Genomic DNA, 22,120 nt, shown 5'->3' with positions numbered 1-22,120 from the left:
CCTGTTGTTGCTGTGTTAACGACGGATTTTTGCTCCAGGCTCTCTCGCTTTTTATCTTTAAACCTCTTTGCTGTAACATTTGTTTCCAAACATAAGCACTTTTAAAACAGTTTCTGTGGCTGCTCATAACGTTTGGGAATCCAATCAATTACTTCGACTGCAGTCATGTCTTGATGACATCAAAAGCTGGATGACTTTAAATTTCCTGCATCTAAATTCTGACAAGACCGAAGTTGTAATCTTTGGGCCAGAGTCCTCAAAAAATAAACTTCTTAACCAATCACTTAATCTGGGTGGCATTAACTTGGCCTCTGGTAATAAAGTAAAAAATCTTGGTGTTATTTTTGACCAAGACATGTCATTTAAAACCCATATTAAACAGGTTTCCAGAGTTTCCTTTTTTCGCCTCCGGAATATCGCCAAAATTAGAAACATTCTGTCCAGGAGTGATGCTGAAAAACTGGTCCATGCATTTTCCTTCCTGTTAAATCAAGAATAGAATTTAAAATACTTCTTCTAACGTATAAAGCCCTTAATAATCAAGCTTCATCATATATCAGAGCTCTGATTACCCCGTATGTTCCTAACAGAGCACTTCGCTCTCAGACTGCAGGTCTGCTGGTGGTTCCTAGAGTCTCTAAAAGTAGAATGGGAGGCAGATCCTTTAGCTATCAGGCTCCTCTCCTGTGGAACCAACTCCCAGTTTTGGTCCGTGAGGCAGACACCCCGTCTACTTTTAAGACTATTCTTAAAACTTTCCTTTTTGACAAAACGTATAACTAGAATGGCTCATGTTACTCTGAGCAACCTTTATTGTTTTACTGCTATAGGCTTAGGCTGCTGGAGGACATCAGGATCTAATTTTCTCACTCTATAGAGTTCTACTGTTCTTCAATTATGCATTATGTGTTGTCATTTCTGCTTTAACTTTCTGTTCTCTCTCTTTTATCTTCATAATAGGTACACCTGGTCTGGCGTTCTGTTAACTGTGACATCATCCAGAGAAGACGGCTCACCCGCTATTACCATCTAATGTAGAACAGATTACTAGATCAATGTGTGCTTCTGTTCTTTTTTGTCTCTCTTGTTGTGTCTCTGCTCTGTCTTCTGTAACCCCCAGTCTGTCGAGGCAGATGACCATTCATACTGAGCCCGGTTCTGCCGGAGGTTTTCCTTCCAGTTAATGGGGAGTTTTTCTTCCCACTGTCGCTTCATGCTTGCTCAGTATGAGGGATTGCAGCAAAGCCATGTACAATGCAGACGACTCTCCCTGTGGCTCTACGGTTCCCCAGGAGTGAATGCTGCTTGTCGGGACTTTGATGCAATCAACTGGTTTCCTTATATAGGACATTTTTGACCAATCTGTATAATATGATTGAACTTGACTTTGTAAAGTGCCTTGAGATGACATGTTTCATGATTTGGCGCTATATAAATAAATTTGAATTGAATTGAATTGAATTTATTTACTGTATAAAACTTTGCTGACTGTCTGTATACACACAAAAACAAAACAATAAATTATTTAATTTCCCGTCCCGTCAGAATGATATTTAACTTTTTTTAAACTTTCTTACGTACTACATCATATGACACAATCAGACCAATAATAACTTAATGATTTGTTTATTTACCGTATAAAATTTTGCTGACTGTCTGTTTGTCTGTCTATATACACACATAACTTAGCTTCACGTTAACCTGTTTTACATTTAATGTTTGCAGATGACTAAGACAGGGAAGCCAGACAGTTACTGGAGGGACATCTGTGCGAAATATGCCCAGGGCAAATTCAAATTTTCAACTGGCAAACGGCCAGGGGCCAAGAAGTAGAAAAAGGCCTTGGAGCAAATTGATGCTTGCCCCTTGCAGAACAGTACGCAGAATGTTAAGGATCTGTTTGGGAGAAGACTTCAGTGCTCGTGTGGATTCCACAAGGTAGGTGAAACTATTTTTTCCCAGGAGGATGAGGAGCGAGCGTCAAGCCACCGGTGATAAAATTTGGCATAATTATCCATAAAGGATAAATAACATTCTTGTAAAAGAAAGACCCCCCTTCCCCAACACACACACACACACACACACACACACACACACACACTATTATGTAAGTAGTTGAAGACTGACATATTACAGGATCATTCAATCCTCTGGTATTTAATGTTGTTACCTGAAGTAATGACATAACCTCGAGGAGAAATAAAGGCTAGAGTCAATCATAGGAAGGTCATTTTTGTTTCAGCATCAAGAGATGGGCAAACTGGTAGTAGGATGATGCTTCCTCCTTCCAGCCTCTCATGTTCTTGCTCATTAATAATAATAATAATAATTGAACTTTATTGATCTCACAATGGAGAAATTCACTTCTGCATCTTAACCCACCCCCTTGGGGAGCAGTGGGCTGCCACTGTGCGGCGCCTGGGGAGCAATTGGGGGTTAAGGGTATTGCTCAGGGACCCAGAATGGCAGCTTGTGGGAATTGAACTCAGAACCTCTGGGACTGAAGCTCTGTGCTCTAACCACTAGGCCACCACTCCCCTTACTGGCTCCCAGATGATGGTCGCTGACTCGGTTTCCAGCACTATCAACGGTACTTTGAGGTGTTTTTTCCACAATCACCTGCCTTTGTTCTTGGTGTTGAGATGTTCTTACTCTATTCACATACGATTGTGGGCATGTTCTGAATATGTGCCGTTCTTCCCCACAAAGATTACATTTAATAGGATACGGGCAGTCTTTGGTTAAATGTTCATTGCTTTAGTAGTTGTTGCAGTGCAGGTTGTGACATTCAGTAGCCAGGTGCTCATGGGAACCACACTTACGGCAGGTCTTGGGTTGACCAGCGTAGAACACATTGGCCGTTTCTCAATTCACGAGAACGCGAGTATGGACTCGCGTTCTCGTCAAGTCTGTTCTCGGTAAGAACACAGGAAGATCGGACTTGACGAGAACGCGAGCACGCAGCAGGTATTGTGTTTTGGAACAGAAGTGTACTCGTGACGTCATCACACCCGCAGCTCTTGAGCATTTCTTTAACGTTCAAAACTATTTATACACTACACCATCATATCTTATTGAAAACGTTTTTTTTTTTTATTAATTTCTAAAAAGTCTAATAAAATGTCTTAAAAAAAATACAAAATTGTGGGTATAAAACCAGCAATAGCGGGAATTTCTTTGTTGGGAGTTGTAATTGCAGTTGTAGAGGCGATTGAATCTTTTTTAAAAATCAGCACTTTGTAGAAGCAAAATGAGGAATACGAGCAATATTGCTGTTGCTTCGGTTGTTGGTCAGCTTTACCAGCAGGCTGAAGAGGAGGTGATGCAGTTGAGAAAGCAAATCCGAGCAAGGAGAAGATTGATGCAGCAGAGGAGGCTCAGAAGGCAGGCTTTGCTCACCCATCTATTGCCAACTGGTAGGCATTTTAAGATTGACAGCCTATTTCCTACTTTTATCTTTAAAAAAAAACATTGAGGATGGTAATAAAAACGTGATCAGGTTGCAATTGTGACTATTTTTCTATAAATAATTAAAATGAGGAGCCAATTTTAACATTAGTAACAGTAGGGTTAAGCTACTGTATTGCACCTCCTGAACTTCACAGCATTGATTAAGAAAGGAAAAAAAAACATTTTTATGTCTGTCCACCTTTACAGTGATTAATCTATAAATTATGTGCAGTTAGTTCAGCTCATTTTTCAGTGAAATGGTAAAAATACCAGAGAAGGGAAGCCATTTGTTACATTTACTATACTTGACTAGTTTTACAACACTAAACGTTTTACCTTTTTATTTCTTGAAAACTATAATAATCTGCATTTTAGCAGGTATAGTTTTATGCATAGAAAAGGTGACAAAAACAATTATGGTAACATTTGGCATTTTTTATTTACAGGAACAAACAGAAACAAAATATGTGAGGATAAACACCTCTGTGCCGATCCTCCAAATATTTTTTAATGAAGGGGACCTGAAACCAGCCTTCAGGCTAAACAGGGCCACCATCGTCCTCCTCCTTCAGCTGTTGCCCATCAGAAGGTCCATGGATGGCCACAGGAGATAGAGGTGCTGGTGACCCTCTGCTGGCTGGCCTGCAGTGCATCCTATAGGGAAACAGCTTGCCAGTAAGATCTCCTACCTTCTTGTCCTTAAATAGAGCCAGCAATGACACACAATTGATTCATAGATTATATTAATTGGATAGAAGATTAAGACATATCAGCATATTACCTAAATTACAAGTTAATTTTATATTTGGTACAGGTCAAGTGGAGGCACGGTACAACAGACACCACGGCAAGGCTGATAAACATCATTGAGCGTGCCTTTGGTGGTCTGAAGACACGGTGGAGTTCCATCTTCTTAAGGGTGCTGGAGGTCCGCCTGACGTTTGCCCCAAAAGTAATCACCGCCTGCTGCATCCTCCACAATATTAGTAAAGAGGCAGGGGACCAGCTAGACGTGGAGGATGAGGAGGTTGACCCAGAGGAGGACGACCATCCGGCAGCTGAAGACAGGGAGCTGCTCCAGCTGGCTGCATGTTTAAGTGAACATGACTACACCTGACCTAACGTAGATCAGTTGGAGTCATGTTCACATGCTGCTTCGTTTCATTTTTTCACCACCTGTGAAAATACATTAAATAATCGTTAAATAATTTCCATTCCAACTATTTTTAATTGTAAGTTTATAGGCATTGTTTATTTGTATAAGATCTTAATAGGAGTTATTTTGTTTTAAACCATGTTAGTAACTGTTAATAATTTGTTGAATATATTACACCTTCATTCTTTTCCAAAGATTAAACATGTGTATAAAGTAAATGTCTGTTTTTTCATATACTATTACTATTATTTTCTTTCCCTCTTTCTCCTCTCAATTATTCGTGTCCTGACTCAGAATAAACTCACTTAGATAGGAAAAACATTTAAAGATTTTATTTATTTATTTATTTTGTATACTGCTGTCGTCCTTGGCAGACATTTACAATTTATTCCAGCAAGTATTGAGTTAATAAAGCAACACACGTCAGTCAGATGAACACAAAACAAATAAATCATAACCAGTGGTATTATGCACACTACTTTTTTTTAAATTACGCACTAACTCTGTAAACAGGCCACATAGGGAAGCTTAAAAGTATAATGTTCTCACCTCAAATGATCTGAAAACGTACTTTTGAACAACAGCAGCAGCAGAAAAGGGAATTTTTAACTTACCGCTGTGAGCTCCGTTTGCGCTGTCTCGAATCAAGCTGCGGCCGCGGTGCATTCTGGGCAAGCGGTCAGTCTGAAGAACGCACAAGTCTGCTCTGATGCATGCTCGATAAAGAGGGCGGGCGAGAACAACATCCGGGGAATTCGGCGCGTTCTCGATTTGGCGTTCTCGGTAATTGGAACAGTGCTCGGGCTGAGGCTGATGACGTGTCACGAGCACACGAGAACGCTCAAGAACACATATTGAGAAATGGCCATAATCTCTGAATGCACTTAATTGGATAATTGGTGGCAGGTGCATCAGCTCTCCAGACTTTTCATCTCTTCTTAATTGGACAAAAAAAATGTCTGGCTCCAGTAAAAACACAATCATCATCTTTCAGCTCAATTCCTTTTGAAACAGTGCAATTAAAGGAAAGACAAGTCAAAATGTCTTCTGTTTTAACTTGTTCAGAGTACATAATCACGTCGACAGCTTTTGTTTGTAAGTCTCCTTGAAGACTTGAACTGTGGTCCTCCTGGAACCAGTCATGACATAGGTAGAAGTGATCTTACAGGTAAAAGGTACCACCTGTACCACCGTACAGATCATGGTATCTCCCCAGTTAGGTAAGAATTGCCTGTTTGTTTGTCTATAATGTGACCTCTTAACCAGAGTAGACAAAAATACATTTTGTCGTGGTGACAATAAAGATTCTGATACTTACCATTCCAAAACTTTAATATTCAAAACCTCATCACTCAAATGGCGACAATGGAAAATGTTGATTACATGTTACCGATGTTATTCTACGGCGTAAAATAAAAATAAAAGAGCAAAATCAAACTAAAAGCAAGCCAGTTTGTTTATTTTTGGTCACATGGTATGCTCTCCTCCAATAGGACGCTTAGAGGCTAAAACACGTTTTTAAAAGGTCAACATGACATCGAATAACGTGACAAAGATAAAGGTAAGATAAAAACTCACAAATTAGTCACGTTATCCTCAAATATGGCTTGTTGCTCAAAAGTTTGTGAATGGGCGAGAAGTTTGTCTGCTTTCTTCTTGCGCAGGCTCAGACAAACATTCAGCTAGCAGCGAATATATTTCCATAACTAAATATCAATACAATGCCACATTTTAATATACCTATCGTCTACAGTGATTTATATACCTTGCTCATCATGACAATCTATGGTGTTGTGACTACAGTTAAAAACATTAAAGCATAATTTAATTATTCATCTATTTATTTAATGCATCTTTCTTGAGAATATAAAGTAAAAAAATTTAAATTCAAATCTTGATTTAAAATCTAAATTGTTTAACAGACAAAACTATAAAAGTTTGTGTGTATATATATATATATATATATATATATATATATATATATATATATATATATATATATGTGTGTGTGTGTGTGTGTGTGTGTGTGTGTATCAGTGACGTGCGGTAGGGTTCATAGCTGGTGAGGCACTAACGTCATCAGAGTCCGATTTACAAATATATATACACTACAGAGTAGACTGATTGCAAAGTGTTGAAGGAGACTGATTGAGCCAAGTCAAATCACCAAGAGACATGGAAAAAATATTGATTCTTTGATGAAAAAAAATAAAGCTAAATTATTTGTTATTTCATTGGTAACAGTTTATGAGTTATGATGGCTTTCTGCATTTGTAACACATTTAAAAACTATAACCCACATTACGCACATTTCATTACAAAAACAAAACATGAATAATTATCGCTGCCTTACCTCTACTAATAAATGAAGTCCATGCGGCGCACTTTCTGCACAAAAATATCGGTAATTTTCCGGAGAAAGTTCTCTTTATCTTCTTCAGTTTTAAAAGTCTCTCAGTCTCAGTGGAGCTCACTGCCAGGGAGGAAAGCCTTCCTTCATCAGTCCTGTTCCAGCTGTATGTTTAGAGTCTTTTTAGTGCTTTACTTGTTTAGCAAAACTCGCTAATAAAACATCCATAACTTGCTGTTACTCTACAGTTTTAGGATCAGGAGCGGTGCTCCTTGAGCGCCCCCTGCCTAGAGGCCAAGGAACTGCAGGCCTCACCTACAACCAGTTCTCTGCCGTTTATGATCACCAAAGCAGCACGAAAACATGTTACCTGCTCACAGTTTAATGACCAAAACACAATTCATAATCCACATACATTAAATTGTGGAAAATTGTGAACAATTGAATTCATGATCTAGAGACAGGAAGATGCATTCACAGAATGGAAGCCAGCGCAGTTAACATGGGATTGCGCAATCCCAGGGGAGGCCAAGCTCGCTGCGGCCTCACCGGCATCGCTATCAAGCGCCACCAAGGATTTACATGAAAAATAGCGAAAAGTCTGCGATTTTAAAGAGAATATGATAAAAAAAGAAATTAGATAAAAAATGACTTATTACAAATGACTGAGTGAATCGAAATTTATATTATTATTATTTATATTATGTTGTTGTTATATATTTTCTTCCTCACTAAGACTAAGAACGTAGAGAACATGGACCCGGTTCTGAAGTCCTCACTAAGACTAAGAACGTAGAGAACATGGACCCGGTTCTGAAGTCCTTCCATGGTTCCCTGTATCTCAGAGAATAAACTTTAAAATCCTTCTGTTAGTCTATAAATCCCTGAATTAGCACCTAAATACATCACAGACTTGTTATCATGGCATCAACCCTCCAGACCACTCAGGTCTTCTGGCTCCAGCCTGCTCTGCAGAACCAGAACCAGAACCAGAACCAGACATGGAGAAGCAGCATTTAGTTCCTATGCTCCACTGATCTGGAACAAACTTCCAGAAAACTGTAAAAGTGCTAAAGCCTGAGTTCCTTTTCCAACCCAAACGTGGACTAACCTGTAACCCCCAAACTGTCCTGGACTTTCACACAGACTGAAAGACATTGGGTTCTGACTGGCTTGGTAATAACTTGGTGTGTTTGACAGTGTTATTCATGCCTGCGCTGATGACACACAACTACACATATGGACCTTTATGGCTATAAACCATCTCAGCTGAAACAAAAGTCTGCACAGCTCATCTGCTCTCCAACCACCAGAGCGCATAACCGCTTCCTCTGAATGTCGATCTGAGCACACGGCCTCGGAGGAATTTTAACGCTGAGTGCGGCTGTCGCCCGACATTTAAAAGAGAGGAATCAGTTACTTTTTAAGAAGTTCTTTCAATGTTTGCAACTTTTTCCTGTGACTTTCACATTTAATAAACTTCGCTCAGTATTTTTTTAATTTTCTTGGCTTTTTCTCCGTGGTCGCCACATCGCCATGACGAAAAAAATACGATCAGGTGACCCATTTTTAACACATTAACATTCATGAGGTGCTTGAATCTGGGCGTGTAGAGGGCAGAACCTGGTACCAAACGTTCAGGTAGAGCTGTGATCTGGAAAGGAAAATTGCGTGATGGTGTGCATGTGCTTTATATTTTTTTTCGGCCTATGCACATTTTTAACATGGATTCTACACAAAGTTTTATAAACGAGGCCCCTGATCCGTTTCAGTCAGCTGAAGATGAACAGAAACTAAACTCAGGGCATCATGTTTTGTTTGTTTTTTTATTATTTTCTGGTCCTTTATATCTCATAAAATCTCAAAAGCCTTAACAGGTTCGGTTGGACCTGACCATTTCCTCGAGTCGTTCCCAATCCAAAGTTCACTGGGACCTCACCAGGTGACCCCAAACAGCCAATCGTCTCGCAGCAGGTCATCTGAGCAGCGGACAAGACAGTTCTGGTCCTCTGATGTGCTCTGACTGCTGATTGGCTGCTTGTCCAGGATCCATTATGCTACTGGTGGGTGTGCTCAGTCGGCAGTGGCCGGGCCTCACAGGTAACCCTCTTTCTTGAACTGTTCCTGCAGGATGTCTCGGTACTCGTCGAAGCCGCCGTCAACGCGCCAAACCTTCCCGCTATCACACACCCACAGCTCCTTACACACCAGCCGGATGAGTCGCTCGTCGTGCGACACAAGGATGACGCCGCCCTGAAAGACGAGACATCAGGGAGGTGAGGGAAACCGCTGAGATGCTGGATCAGGTGAAAAAGGAACACAAGCTCCTACCTTGAACTTGTTGAGGGCTTTAGCCAAAGCCTCGATGGTCTCCATGTCCAGGTGGTTGGTCGGCTCATCCAGGATGTAGAAGTTTGGACTAAAAGACATAAATAATAACATCATTATCAACGCCAACAGTTCCTACAGGAACTGTTATGTTCCTAACAGAGCACTTTGCTCTCAGACGGCAGGTCTGCTGGTGGTTCCTAGAGTCTCTAAAAGTAGAATGGGAGGCAGATCCTTTAGCTATCAGGCTCCTCTCCTGTGGAACCAACTCCCAGTTTTGGTCTGTGAAGCAGACACCCAGTCTACTTTTAAGACTAATCTTAAAACTTTCCTTTGTGACAAAGCTTCTAGTCAGAGTGGCTCATGTTACCCTGAGCTACCTCTATAGTTATGCTGCTATAGGCTTAGGCTGCTGGAGGACATCAGGGTCTATCTCTCTCACTCTGCTGAGTTCTCCTACTGCTCTCCAATCTGCATTGTTTGTTGTTATTTCAGCTTTTAACTTTTTATTCTCTGTCTTTTTTCTCTTCATAGAAGGTACACCTGGCGTTCTGTTAGCTGTGACATCATCAGGGGAGGCAGATCATCCACTATTACCATCTAACATAGAAAGTACTCCTGGGTCAATGTGAGCTTCTGTGCTTTCTGTGTCTCTGCTCTGTCTTCTCTAACATAGAAAGTACTCCTGGGTCAATGTGAGCTTCTGAGCTTTCTGTGTCTCTGCTCTGTCTTCTCTACCATAGAAAGTACTCCTGGGTCAATGTGAGCTTCTGAGCTTTCTGTGTCTCTGCTCTGTCTTCTCTAAGCCCCAGTGGGTGGAGGCAGATGAGCGTTCACACTGAGCCTGGTTCTGGTTCTGCTGGAGGTTCTCCTCCCTGTTAAAGGGGAGTTTTCCTCTCCACTGTCGCTTCATGCATGCTCAGTATGAGGGATTGCTGCAAAGCCATCAACAATGCAGACGACTGTCCACTGTGGCTCTACGCTCTTTCAGGAGGAGTGAATGCTGCTTGGAGAGACTTGATGCAACCTGCTGGGTTTCCTTAGAGAGGAAACTTTCTCACCAACCTGGAGGATCTGATGGAAGCTGACTTTGGAAAGAGCCTTGAGATGATGTGATGTGAATTGGAGCTATATAAATAAAATTGAACTGAACAGCTGACCCTGCCTTACCATGGCATGGTCATCTGAGCGAACGCCACCCGGCTCTTCTGTCCTCCTGACAGACTGGCCACCGGCCTTGTGGCCAGCTCCCCAGTGATGCCATAACCTCCCAGCTGGTGGCGATACTCCTCCTCTGTCCGACCTACAGCACAAACACAGCAACCAATCAGAGCTCACCACCCAGCGAGAGCCGGTGCATTCGTTGTCACCATGATTACCGGGAAACTTGTTGAGCAGCAGCTCCACGGCGCAGACGTTCAGGTCCAGCTGGTCTACGTGATGCTGACTGAAGTAACCAATCTTCAAGTTCCTGGCAAAAAAGAATCCATAAAAGACTGGATGAGAAACAAAAGCTAAATTTCACCAGTTGCCTGTCCCTGAACTGCATGTTTGCTTTTATTTTATTAATTTATTTAATATAGAAATCACATACACACAAACCAGTGTGCTTGAGTGTTAGCACATGTGCTAATTTTCAACACCAGTCAATAGGAGGCTTTTAGAAAAAGTTAATATTGTACAGTAGAGTAGAAATAATTACATACAATAGCAGACAGTTTAAAATGCAAGTGAACAGATAATTGTATACATCAAACTTAAGACCAATTCATGTATTGACACAGTTATGTGAACATCTCTGTCCTGAGTTCAGCCACTGTTTAATCCTCTGTGAAGGTGTTAATAATAGAGAGTTCCACAGTCTGGGCGGAAAGTTGGAAAAAAAACAAAAAACAAACATGCAATCCAGAAATTAAACTTTGCAGAATTTCTTAATAAAATTTCAAATTTAATTTTTTTTCAAAATTGTTTAATACTCATTTTATATTTTAAAAATGTATTTTTTTCCCAATCTGTAAAAATCAAATATGAAAAAGTAAAAAAAATATATATATATATTTTCGACAAAATATAATCTGAGAAAACTACACTAACTTTTCTTTGGATTAACAATATTTTCAAAGTAAAATTTTTGGATTGTATTTCTTTTTTTTTTTTCATTTACAGAACGTGTTCTTTGCTTGCAATGGAACAAATCTCACTCCGTAAAACACAATATAAATGTTCCCTGATCACAACATAAAGATAAACCTTCATGTTCTGATCATAGATTAAAGGAACATTGAGTAATACTGACACCTAGTGTTGGAAACTGGAACAACACATTTCCTCAACAGTCTGTTAACCTGACTCTCACCAGACGGCTGTCGTTCTGCAGAACTCAACACGTCCATCTGGGATCGCTCCATTGGAGATGTGTTTCAAAAGTCAAAAGTCCTCGCATATGATTGGATAAACCACTTGTCCGGCATCTTTACCGACACGCTGCTTCAACCACTCACATCGAAACCGCAACCGTCGTTTCCACTACCAAAAGCCTTCAAAGTCCTTCTCTGGTGTTCTTTTAAATAATTAATATTCAGTAGATTGGACAAAACGGATGAAATAGCAGCATCAATGTTACCGGGTGACCAGATTTCTCCAATGAAAACCGGGGACGGCTCTGGTTTTGCTATGAGGGCGCAGATTCTCTGTTGAGGGGATGTTACTTCTATTGCTCCTTTAAAATGTACCGGATCAAAACAGTTCCCTGATTGAATAAATGTTCCCTGATAAAAAAAAAAAATTAAAAAGGTTTACCAGTTCAAAATGTAAAAGGTTCCCTGATCAAACCTCAGCATTTCCTGATTAGACGGGTCACTGAAGGAACATTTTAATTTCCTGAACATTCAGGCTCACAGCTAGCCGACACGATTAGCCCCCTGAAGGTCCCACCTGTCTGAACGTCTCACCTGTGAGCTTGTCTGATGCCGTTGACCGGCGTCAAGTCGCCCATCAGCAGTTTCAGGATGGTACTTTTACCGGCGCCGTTCTCGCCAACCTGCCAGAAACCAAGAGCTTGAGTGGTGCAGCAGCAGAATATGGTGCGTTAACGTAGCGGGGTTGAGTGACGGGCTGGAGGAATTGCTGATGGTGATGCTTACGATGCAGATGCGGGAGTCGAGGTCAGCCGACAGGTTGAGGCCAGAGAAGAGCGGCTGATCTCGACTGTAGTAAAACTCTACTTCATCTAACTGAAGAATAGGAGGGGACAACTTTTCGAAGTTATCAGGAAACCTGAAGGAGAGCAACAGACGGTCAGTCTCATCTCCACTGAGGTCTGTGAAGGTTTGAGATGATAGATGTGGAGCTTCTTACCTCAGAGTGGCCTCTGACTCTTTGTGAAGGGGTTTTAGCTCCGGCCTGCAGGACACGACAACAGTCAGTCAGCACCAGCAGTCAGTCAGCCCCACCCTAACCCTAAACAACAACAACCCCCCCCGTAATGTCAGGGCAAGGACTTACAGCTTCTCCAGCAGCTTGATCTTACTCTGGACCTGAGCAGCTCTGTTGGCGTTGTACCGAAACCTGTCGATGAAAACCTGGAACACAAACACTCCAGGAGTTAGTCTGACCCCGAATCACCCGCACTGAGGCTCGGCCGCAGGTACTACATGGTACTACCTGATAAATACAGGCAGTACCTCGACATGATGTCTGTAATGCAGTCATAGAAGCGGTAGTACCTGGTAGTACCTGTATATGCTGTCTGTAGTACCTGGTAGTACCTGTATATGCTGTCTGTAGTACCAGTATATGCTGTCTGTAGTACCTGTAAGTACCTGGTAGTACCTGTATATGCTGTCTGTAGTACCTAGTAGTACCTGTATATGCTGTCTGTAGTACCTGGTAGTACCTGTATATGCTGTCTGTAGTACCAGTATATGCTGTCTGTAGTACCTGTAAGTACCTGGTAGTACCTGTATATGCTGTCTGTAGTACCTAGTAGTACCTGTATATGCTGTCTGTAGTACCTGTATATGCTGTCTGTAGTACCTGTATATGCTGTCTGTAGTACCTGTATATGCTGTCTGTAGTTCCTGGTAGTACCTGCATATGCTGTCTGTAGTACCTGGTAGTACCTGCATATGCTGTCTGTAGTACCTGTAAGTACCTGGTAGTACCTGTATATGATGTCTGTAGTTCCTGGTAGTACCTGTATATGCTGTCTGTAGTTCCTGGTAGTACATGTATATGCTGTCTGTAGTACCTGTAGTTCCTGGTAGTACCTGTATATACTGTCTGTAGTACCTGTAGTTCCTGGTAGTACCTGTATATGCTGTCTGTAGTACCTGCAGTTCCTGGTAGTACCTGTATATGCTGTCTGTAGTACCTGTATATGCTGTCTGTAGTACCTGTAAGTACCTGGTAGTACCTGTATATGCTGTCTGTATACCTGTAGTTCCTGGTAGTACCTGCATATGCTGTCTGTAGTACCTGTATATGCTGTCTGTAGTACCTGTATATGCTGTCTGTAGTACCTGTAAGTACCTGGTAGTACCTGTATATGCTGTCTGTATTACCTGTAAGTACCTGGTAGTACCTGTATATGCTGTCTGTAGTTCCTGGTAGTACCTGTATATGCTGTCTGTAGTACCTGTAGTTCCTGGTAGTACCTGTATATACTGTCTGTAGTACCTGTAGTTCCTGGTAGTACCTGTATATGCTGTCTGTAGTACCTGCAGTTCCTGGTAGTACCTGTATATGCTGTCTGTAGTACCTGTATATGCTGTCTGTAGTACCTGTAAGTACCTGGTAGTACCTGTATATGCTGTCTGTATACCTGCAGTTCCTGGTAGTACCTGTATATGCTGTCTGTAGTACCCGGTAGTACCTGTATATGCTGTCTGTACTGCAGCTGAGCCTCGTACTCTCGCTGCTGGTTCTTCAGGCGGTCTTCTTTGGTCTTCAGAAAGTTCTCGTAGTCGCCACGGTAACTGTCAAGCCGCTGTGAGTGCAGGTGGATGATGTCGGTCGCCACGGCATTCAGGAAGTTTCTGTCGTGGGAGACGACCAAGATGGTGGACTGCCACGTCTGAGGGGGAGGAGTCATTCAGCTCACATTAGCTCCAGGCTAATGACTCCATTGTTTCCAATGAGCGATGCTACGGCTACAGACCTGCAGGTAGTTCTCAAGCCACAGAATGGCTTTGATGTCCAGCATGTTGGTGGGCTCTGAAACACACAGTCATCAGAGTTACTACCACAATACTGCAGCTAATTCTGCAGGACATGGGGGGGGGGGGGGGGGGGGGGGGGGGGGGGGGCTTGGTGGAGGTCGGTCTAACTTACCGTCCAGCAGCAGCAAGTCAGGACTGGCGGAGGCAAACACAGACAGGTTATCAGGGATCATGTGACCAGACAGAGTGCGAGGAAACAACCGAGCTGAAACTCACCGAGCAAACAGCGCCCTGGCCAGCGCCAATCTCATCCTCCATCCTCCTGAGAACTCCCTGCAAACACGTTTAGTGTGTCGTGCATAAAAGAGTGAGCAGCCGTCATACTAAACGTTGGCGGCGGGTAGACATTTTTAAACCTGCGACGCACAAAAACCTTCAGCTGCATAAAACCTTGCGTAGACGCGTCGCCGCACACGTTGTGCAGGAAACAAGTCCTAGGTTCACGTTTGTGGGGCATCGTTAAATCAATATAAACATCAGAAAGGAAACGCCACACGTCCTAATAACCATGGCAACAGGCTTTCAGCCAATCGGAGACAGCTCGAGAAATATTTGTTGTAAATTATAGCAAACAGCTTTTTGAGCGACATCAGCGACTCCATAAAGAAACTGGAGATTTTGATGAGGAAGTCCGTCCCCAAACACATTTAATGAAGGACTTTAAATCCTTAAAACCACTCAGCAGGGCTGGGCGATATGGCTTAAAAATAAAATCTCAGATTTTACCAAATCTGATTAATCAATTTTTCCCCTCCTTTACGTTTCACAAAATCAAAAAAAACGCGCTTTTATTTTAAGCATTTAGTCTGGGAGTTGATCTGAATTCAAAGTTCAACTAAATCCAAGCTGTGAAACATGCTGGTAAAACAAGATGGCCGCCCTTCCATGATATTACACAATGAGCTGAGAACAGACTTCACTTCACTAGTGTAACTTCAATCTAACTTAAAAATGAGTAAATTTTATACAGCTTCCTCTTTACAATATTTTCACAATATATTTTCCTGAACCTAAATCCAGCATTGCAGCTGTTCTCTTCATAGAAGCCCAGTAAGAGTGGCAAAATAAAATCCCAATTTTCCAAAAATTAAATATTACAAAACTGTACATTTTAATTAATGGATTAAATCCATTTACCACCCAGCCCCAGTCAGGATGTTGTGTTAAATTGCCAACTCAGCCTTTGTGCATAAACTCTGCTCTTATTTTTTTCACAACTATTACCAGAATTAAAGGCGCCCTGAGTAATACTGACATCTTGTGGCTCTAATTGGTACTACAGCTTGTTAATCACAGCAATCTAGCTTCTTCAATGAGCGACCACGCTTTTTCTCCAGGAATTTTTAACTTGTTTATCACGGCCGAATCATGAAGGTGTCTATATTTAAGAACCTCCAACCTCTCAGCATGAGGGATTGCTGCAAAGCCATCAACAATGCAGACGACTGTCCACTGTGGCTCTACGCTCTTTCAGGAGGAGTGAATGCTGCTTGGAGAGACTTGATGCAACCTGCTGGGTTTCCTTAGGGAGGAAACTTTCTCACCAACCTGGATGATTTGATGGAAGCTGACTTTGGAAAGAGCCTCGAGATGACGTGTTGTTAATTGGAGCTATATAAATAACATTTTACTGAACTGAAATTAAAATATTTTGCGTGGATGGCGCACATTTTCAGGGCAGGTCAACAGTTTGTGTGAATTTTTATGCTTCCTGAGTTAAAACAGTGAAACCTGGACGACGTGTGTTTGAGCATCACTCACTTTGTAGTTTGCTGCTGCATTCTGGGAGAAAACCCGAGCCCAGCCAGGATGACGGAGGCTCTGATTGGACGAGAGAGATGCAGGTCACAAACACCAGACAAAAACCCGGTCCCTGTCGGGACAAACGTGTCGTGCGGTTGCAACGGTTACCGTGCCGGAGCTTTGTCGGCTTCGATCTCCTCCAGTTTGGCATAAATCTCTGACAGCCGGACGCTCTCCATCCCCTCAGCCCTGAAACGACACAACCAAACGTCACCGTCTGACAACCCGCCGCGACCGGCCCCCGCCATCAGTCCGCTCTTACGTTCCGTTGGCGATGCGGGCGTTCAGCCGCCGCTCCTCGTCCAGCAGCTCCTCTCGCTGCGTGTCGCTTTGCAGCACGCTCTGCAGCGCCATCGTGTCGTCGCCCGCCACCTCCTGCTCCACGTGCAGGATGGAGATGTGCGCCGGCACGCGCAGGCTCCTGCTGGCCAGCATCTTCAGCAGCGTGGTCTTCCCCAGACCGTTCCGGCCAATCAGACCGTACCGCCGGCCCGACGCCATGGAGAGCTCCGCCCCCTGCAGCAGACACCTGAGGGCATGGAGCCGGGAGTGAGGCGTGGCTGGAACCGGCGCCAGCTGCCGGCTCTGAACACGGCCGGCTCTCACCTCTCCCCAAAGGAAATGTCGAAATTCTCGATCCGGATGTCATAGCTGCGGTTCTTCCCCGACTGGTCGGCTCGGCTGTCCTTCTTGCTGCTGGCCTGACTGGCCGACGCCTCCTCCAGGACCCTGAGAGGACGGCAGCGGGAAAGACGGGACACGACAAGGTCAGGACAGCTGGAAGAAGGTCTGAGAACAGGTGAGAGGAGGCCGGTGCGACTCACAGCGGCCCGGAGCCTTTCTGGGAGTCCTTCTCGTTCCGGCGCTCGTTCTTGGCCTTCAGCTTGGCTTCAGCTTTCTCCAGCTTCTTGGCATCGACGGTCTGCAGAGACACAGAGACAGAAAGTCAGAGGAGGAATTTAGGACCCGTCTCTGCCAGATTTCTGGTCACAGATTCAACCTGACAGAAAAAGCTGCTGGCTTCTTCTGAGATGCTGCGTTTTTTTTTTTTTAGGCCAGCAGTTAAAAGTTTGAACTCACTGTGTTCTGGGGACGCTTCATCATCCAGATTCCCTGGACATCTTTGTCCGCCGAGACTGAGGAGAACCATAAAGATGTCAGTCGGCGCAGGAAGGCGTTTGGATTTCAAAGAGATCACAAGTCTGACCCAAAAAAGGAATATAAGGGTACGCAGCTCCTAGAGAGACTGCATTCAGATGTTCTCCACTCCTGGAGACTTCAAGTACACAACAAAACCCAGTGAAGGGCTAAAAAAAGTGGATTTTACATGACGTGTTCCCTTTAAGCCTTGGAGGAGTTACTCAGTCTTGAGTGACAACACCAGCTGGTCCACAGCTTTAAAAGGTGCTGATCACGGCTGTAGACGTTAGAACGTGATGACTCGGTCCTTACCGGAGTTGGCGGACATCTGAGAGAGCTGCACCGGCGCGTCCAGCAGCACCTGCCTCTGAGGATGCCGGTGGTTGTTCCTGAGAGACACAGAGCTGACATTTAACCCGCCGGGCACCGACATCACCCACAGAGACAACTAAATGCAGACAGCGGGGCAGGTGGGAGCTCACAGCGCCAGCGTGTTGAACATCTGCAGGCAGATGTCTCTGACGTCGTCCTCGTTCTTGCTGTCAGCCGAGACATCTTGGAGAACGCCGCCGATGGCGTCGAAGACCTCCTCGCTGTCCTCGAAGTCGGCGCCGCCGCTCTCCAGCACACCTGTAACACACGGACAGAGTCACTTACAACATGTTCTTCTGGACCAGAACGTTTCTTCAGCTGCACACTTCTTTTATCTGGACGGAGAGACAACGGTTTGGTGTCCAGCAGCTCCCCTGCTGGGTCTCCATGACCCTCTTTCCAGTTCCTGCACCGGTTTTGGTGGATTTAAAGCATGTCAGCGGTCCTGAAGTTCTGGTTCTGACCCATATTCTGAGAGTGAAGCCAACTTTAAACGAATCACACGACAAAGAGTCACTGACACGTGCTGGATCCTTAGCAGAGCCCCGTTTGTAGTCCAACCTGATCCATATCACTTACTTTACTACAAACATGGCGCCTTGTTTCCTGAAGGGCCCCCAATGGTGGTTTCTACGGATCTGACCCTGTTCTAACCAGGGCCAGGGGGCGGGTCGGTGCTCCCCGGCTATCCCGGCTCAGGCGGAATCATTCCGGGAAGCCGAGGCGCCGGAGAGCCGCGGCCGACCGGCTTCCAGGCGCACCAAAGGCCGCCGCGTGGGAGCCGGCAGCCGCCGCCGCCGCCGTCCGCCGGCTCCTCCCGGCTCGGAGGAACCGGCACGCAGCCGCTCGTTCCCCGCTGTCTCACCTGTGATGTAATCGAAAAGCTCCGTGTCGATCTCGGGAAACTCTCTCTTCAGGATGTCCACGTACGTCGCCATGATACCCGGCCCTGGACACCACTGAAATGCGCATGCGTCAAAATGCGACACCACTCGGCGTTATGGGGGATGGAGTCCCTGGGTTTAGTGACGTCAGCGTCATGAACGTTTATAAATGTCCGTCTTCTTTTGGGATTTTTAATGGCGGTTGGCAAACAACAACAAACAGCGCACTACCGCCACCTACTGGAGAGGAGTGTGGACCGGAAGTTGATCTCAGGAAGAAAATAAAATGTCACACCCTTTCAAAGAAATTACTCTTAAAAATATGTAATATGGCCTGATAGCTTTTACTCCCTAAATCTTTTGGGAACAATTCGATGAGATCGAGTTTTATATTCATCCTGTTAACGTTTTAAATCAACTTTTTCTCTCACCCTGATACTTATTAAACCTGTGTTAAACTGTAAAAATACATATTCTATCATTTAAATTTCCCCACAGTCACATCTCCCTGTCTGGTGCTTTCCTGTCAGGAATAATGATCCGTTTAGTCCCGTTTGTCTGGAAATAATTTTCTCCTCTCTCCTGTTTCTTCCTGTTTCTCTCATTTCTCCAACCTTCCTTTGGATTCTATAGAAATATCGTCCTTTCCTTTCTCCTCCCCATTCCTTCTGCCATCTCTCCTTTATTATTCTTATTATTATTCCATTTAATTCCATAATACTGATCTTAGCATTGATTTCAACTAATAATTGTTTGGTCCTCTCTTTTGCCATCTTATCAACACTTTCCCTGAACTCCATAATGAGCAGGAACCCATATAAAATAACTGTAAGCCCATCATGTAAACTCTATGAAGTGTTTGTTGTAGTTCTATTAATCTGTCTGGTCTACCTTCTGACCGGCTATGCTACAAACTGACCAAGGAAGAACTAGAATCTGAACAAAGTAGAGATTTGAATGGCCTAACCTCTTCAATACACTGCAAAGTTTGTCCTGTATGAAACAAAATTCCATCACTTACTCTTTTCCCTACTTTGAGGCCAAACTCAGGTACAATGAAAGCTATTCCAACACAATAAGCTGTATTTTATTGAAGCATCTGTGTATAGTTGAACATAATTATACCATCGGTTGATATAATCCTGTGTTGTATATGCATTTAAAATAAAAGGTTTATCCTTTTTCTTTCCTTCTAGTAATGAAAACTCTTGCAACTGGGAGTATCTATGGTGGTAATGTGGCTGGTGGGACTCTGTGGTTGTTATAAAAACGCTATAGAAATTAAATTTGATTGATTGATTGATTGATTGATTGATTGATTGATTGATTGATTGGTTGGTTGGTTGGTTGGTTGGTTGGTTGGTTGATTGATTGATTGATTGATTGATTGATTGATTATGTTTAGCTGATCAAGTTTAAACTCATTAATTGTGAAACCTATTACATGTTTACTAATTGATTTGAAAATCAGATGCACCAAGCAGCGAATATATCTGTGTACCAGATATGTTTAACAGTTTTATATTGACGATTGTCCTAAATTTTTCATGTCAAGTCTTTAAAAAAGTAATTTGACCAAATAATTTTATCTATTTTATCATACTTAATCATTTCAGCACTTTTGGTTTTGCTCCCATTTTTATGAGATGAACTCAAAGATCTAAAACTTTTTCCAAATACACAATATCACCATCTCCCTCAAATATTGTTCACAAACCTAAATCTGTGATAGTGAGCACTTCTCCTTTGCTGAGATAGTCCATCCAACCTCACAGGTGTGCCATATAAAGATGCTGATTGGACACCATGATTAGTGCACAGGTGTGCCTTAGACTGCCACTCTGAAAGGTGCAGATTTTTCACACGGCACAATGCCACAGATGTCGCAACCAAAAGAGTTACGTTTTTATTTTTGTTGAGTGTATTTATGGACAGTCTGTATTGTTGTAGCATGAGAATTAGTATTTTTTCAGTCACTCTGTACTGCACTGGTATACACGACAGTCAGTATGAAGTATTTGTATCAGTAGTGTCAATAGTACACAGAAATAATGGTGACGAGTCTGTATACTAGGATGTGCCATCATTTTCTTCAGGTCATTTTCTGACTGCTTAAACGATGTAAAATCTTGGATGACCTCAAATTTTCTGAATCTGAATGAAAATAAGACAGAAATTATTATGTTTGGTTGTAGTCCAGCAGTTTTTCCTACTGGCTCTTTGGGCCCTCTTACACCTAACATTCGATCATCAGTAAAAAATCTTGGTGTAATATTTGATGATAGGTTGAAATTCGATCGCCAGGTTAGTTCGGTCGTAAAAAACAGTTTTTACCAGTTAAGAATTTTATCAAAAGTGAAAGGATATCTGCCACGCAGAGATCTGGAGACTGTAATCCATGCTTTTATTAATACAAGATTAGATTACTGTAATTCATTATATGCTGGCTTGAACCACTCACTTTTACGCCGTCTGCAGTTAGTACAAAATGCAGCTTCCCGTCTCCTTACTGGCACACGTAAACGTGACCACATATCACCGTTCTAGCCTCGCTGCATTGGCTTCCGGTTGTTTTTAGAATAGATTTTAAAATTTTATTGTTTGTTTTTAAAGCTCTTAATGGTCTAGCCCCCCAATATTTGACTGAGCTTCTCAAAATCCATGTCCCGGCCAGAACTCTGAGATCCTCTAATCATTTGCTACTGGCCATGCCTAAAACCAGACTTAAAACCAAAGGTGACCGCGCCTTTATGGCAGCGGCACCGAGACTCTGGAATAACTTGTCTTGGCATATTCGATTGGCAGGCTCCTTTGAGGTTTTTAAAAACACATTTCTTTTCGCTGGGTTTAAATCAAGTCTAGGTGGACATTTGGCAAAATTATATTTTATTTTAACATTTTATTTAATTTGAAACATTTATCCAATTATATTTTATCTGCATTCAATTTTTCTTTTTGCATTGTGTTTATGTATTTTAGCATTCAGTTTTTATCTTATACTCTGCAACTGTGATTTCTGTACACCACTTTGGTCAACCCTGGTTGTTTTAAATGTGCTTTATAAATAAAGTTTGAGTTGAGTAGAGTTGAGTTGAGTAATAATTACCTGAACCTTCACAGGCACATAAATGGGAGTCACTAAGTCAGCCTTCTATCACCTGAAGAATATTATATCTTGAAAAAACTAATCCATGTGTTTATCTTTAAGGCAAGGTAAGTTTATTTCTATAACACTTTTCAGTAACAAGACTATTTAAAGTGATGTACATGAACAGAAAGACATTACATAGGAATGACAAAGGAATAAGTTAAATAAATCCTTCACTAGGATTCTTTCATACATTAGCAAACATATAACTTAATTGTTTCAATTAATAATATGAAATAAGCTAAGTATATTCTTGGGGATTTCTGATCT

The 22,120-nt window shown here is 42.7% G+C and overlaps 1 protein-coding gene across 1 annotated transcript; it reads right to left on the bottom strand.

Annotated features, from left to right (window-relative positions):
- Window positions 1–8,763: 8,763 nt before the first annotated feature.
- abcf3 (ATP-binding cassette, sub-family F (GCN20), member 3) lies at window positions 8,764–18,822 on the bottom strand. The gene is made up of 21 exons (XM_012857915.3): window positions 18,684–18,822; window positions 17,929–18,076; window positions 17,759–17,835; window positions 17,387–17,442; window positions 17,131–17,228; window positions 16,913–17,035; window positions 16,569–16,835; window positions 16,415–16,495; window positions 16,265–16,324; window positions 14,720–14,776; window positions 14,616–14,638; window positions 14,443–14,498; window positions 14,158–14,358; window positions 12,789–12,865; window positions 12,642–12,686; window positions 12,428–12,560; window positions 12,236–12,324; window positions 10,664–10,755; window positions 10,455–10,587; window positions 9,288–9,375; window positions 8,764–9,209 (listed from the first exon to the last, which is right to left on the bottom strand). Exons 1-21 carry the CDS (start codon window positions 18,754–18,756, stop codon window positions 9,051–9,053), a joined length of 2,136 nt encoding a protein of 711 aa, XP_012713369.2. The 5' UTR covers window positions 18,757–18,822; the 3' UTR covers window positions 8,764–9,050.
- Between the last annotated feature and the right edge of the window lie 3,298 nt (window positions 18,823–22,120).

Source organism: Fundulus heteroclitus, unplaced genomic scaffold (assembly GCF_011125445.2).
Source record: "Fundulus heteroclitus isolate FHET01 unplaced genomic scaffold, MU-UCD_Fhet_4.1 scaffold_290, whole genome shotgun sequence".
In the NCBI taxonomy this organism is placed as follows: domain Eukaryota; kingdom Metazoa; phylum Chordata; class Actinopteri; order Cyprinodontiformes; family Fundulidae; genus Fundulus; species Fundulus heteroclitus.
This window is presented reverse-complemented; position numbering and strand designations above follow the sequence as displayed.

Bases quoted from the DNA above. Each gene is read 5' to 3' on its own strand.
- abcf3 (XM_012857915.3), bottom strand. From the start codon at position 18,756: ATGGCGACGTACGTGGACATCCTGAAGAGAGAGTTTCCCGAGATCGAC. The intron at 18,077-18,683 runs GTGAGACAGCGG...CGTGTGTTACAG, and splicing joins GCTTTTCGATTACATCACAG to GTGTGCTGGAGAGCGGCGGC. The intron at 16,325-16,414 runs GTAACCGTTGCA...TCGTCCAATCAG, and splicing joins GCCGACAAAGCTCCGGCACG to AGCCTCCGTCATCCTGGCTG.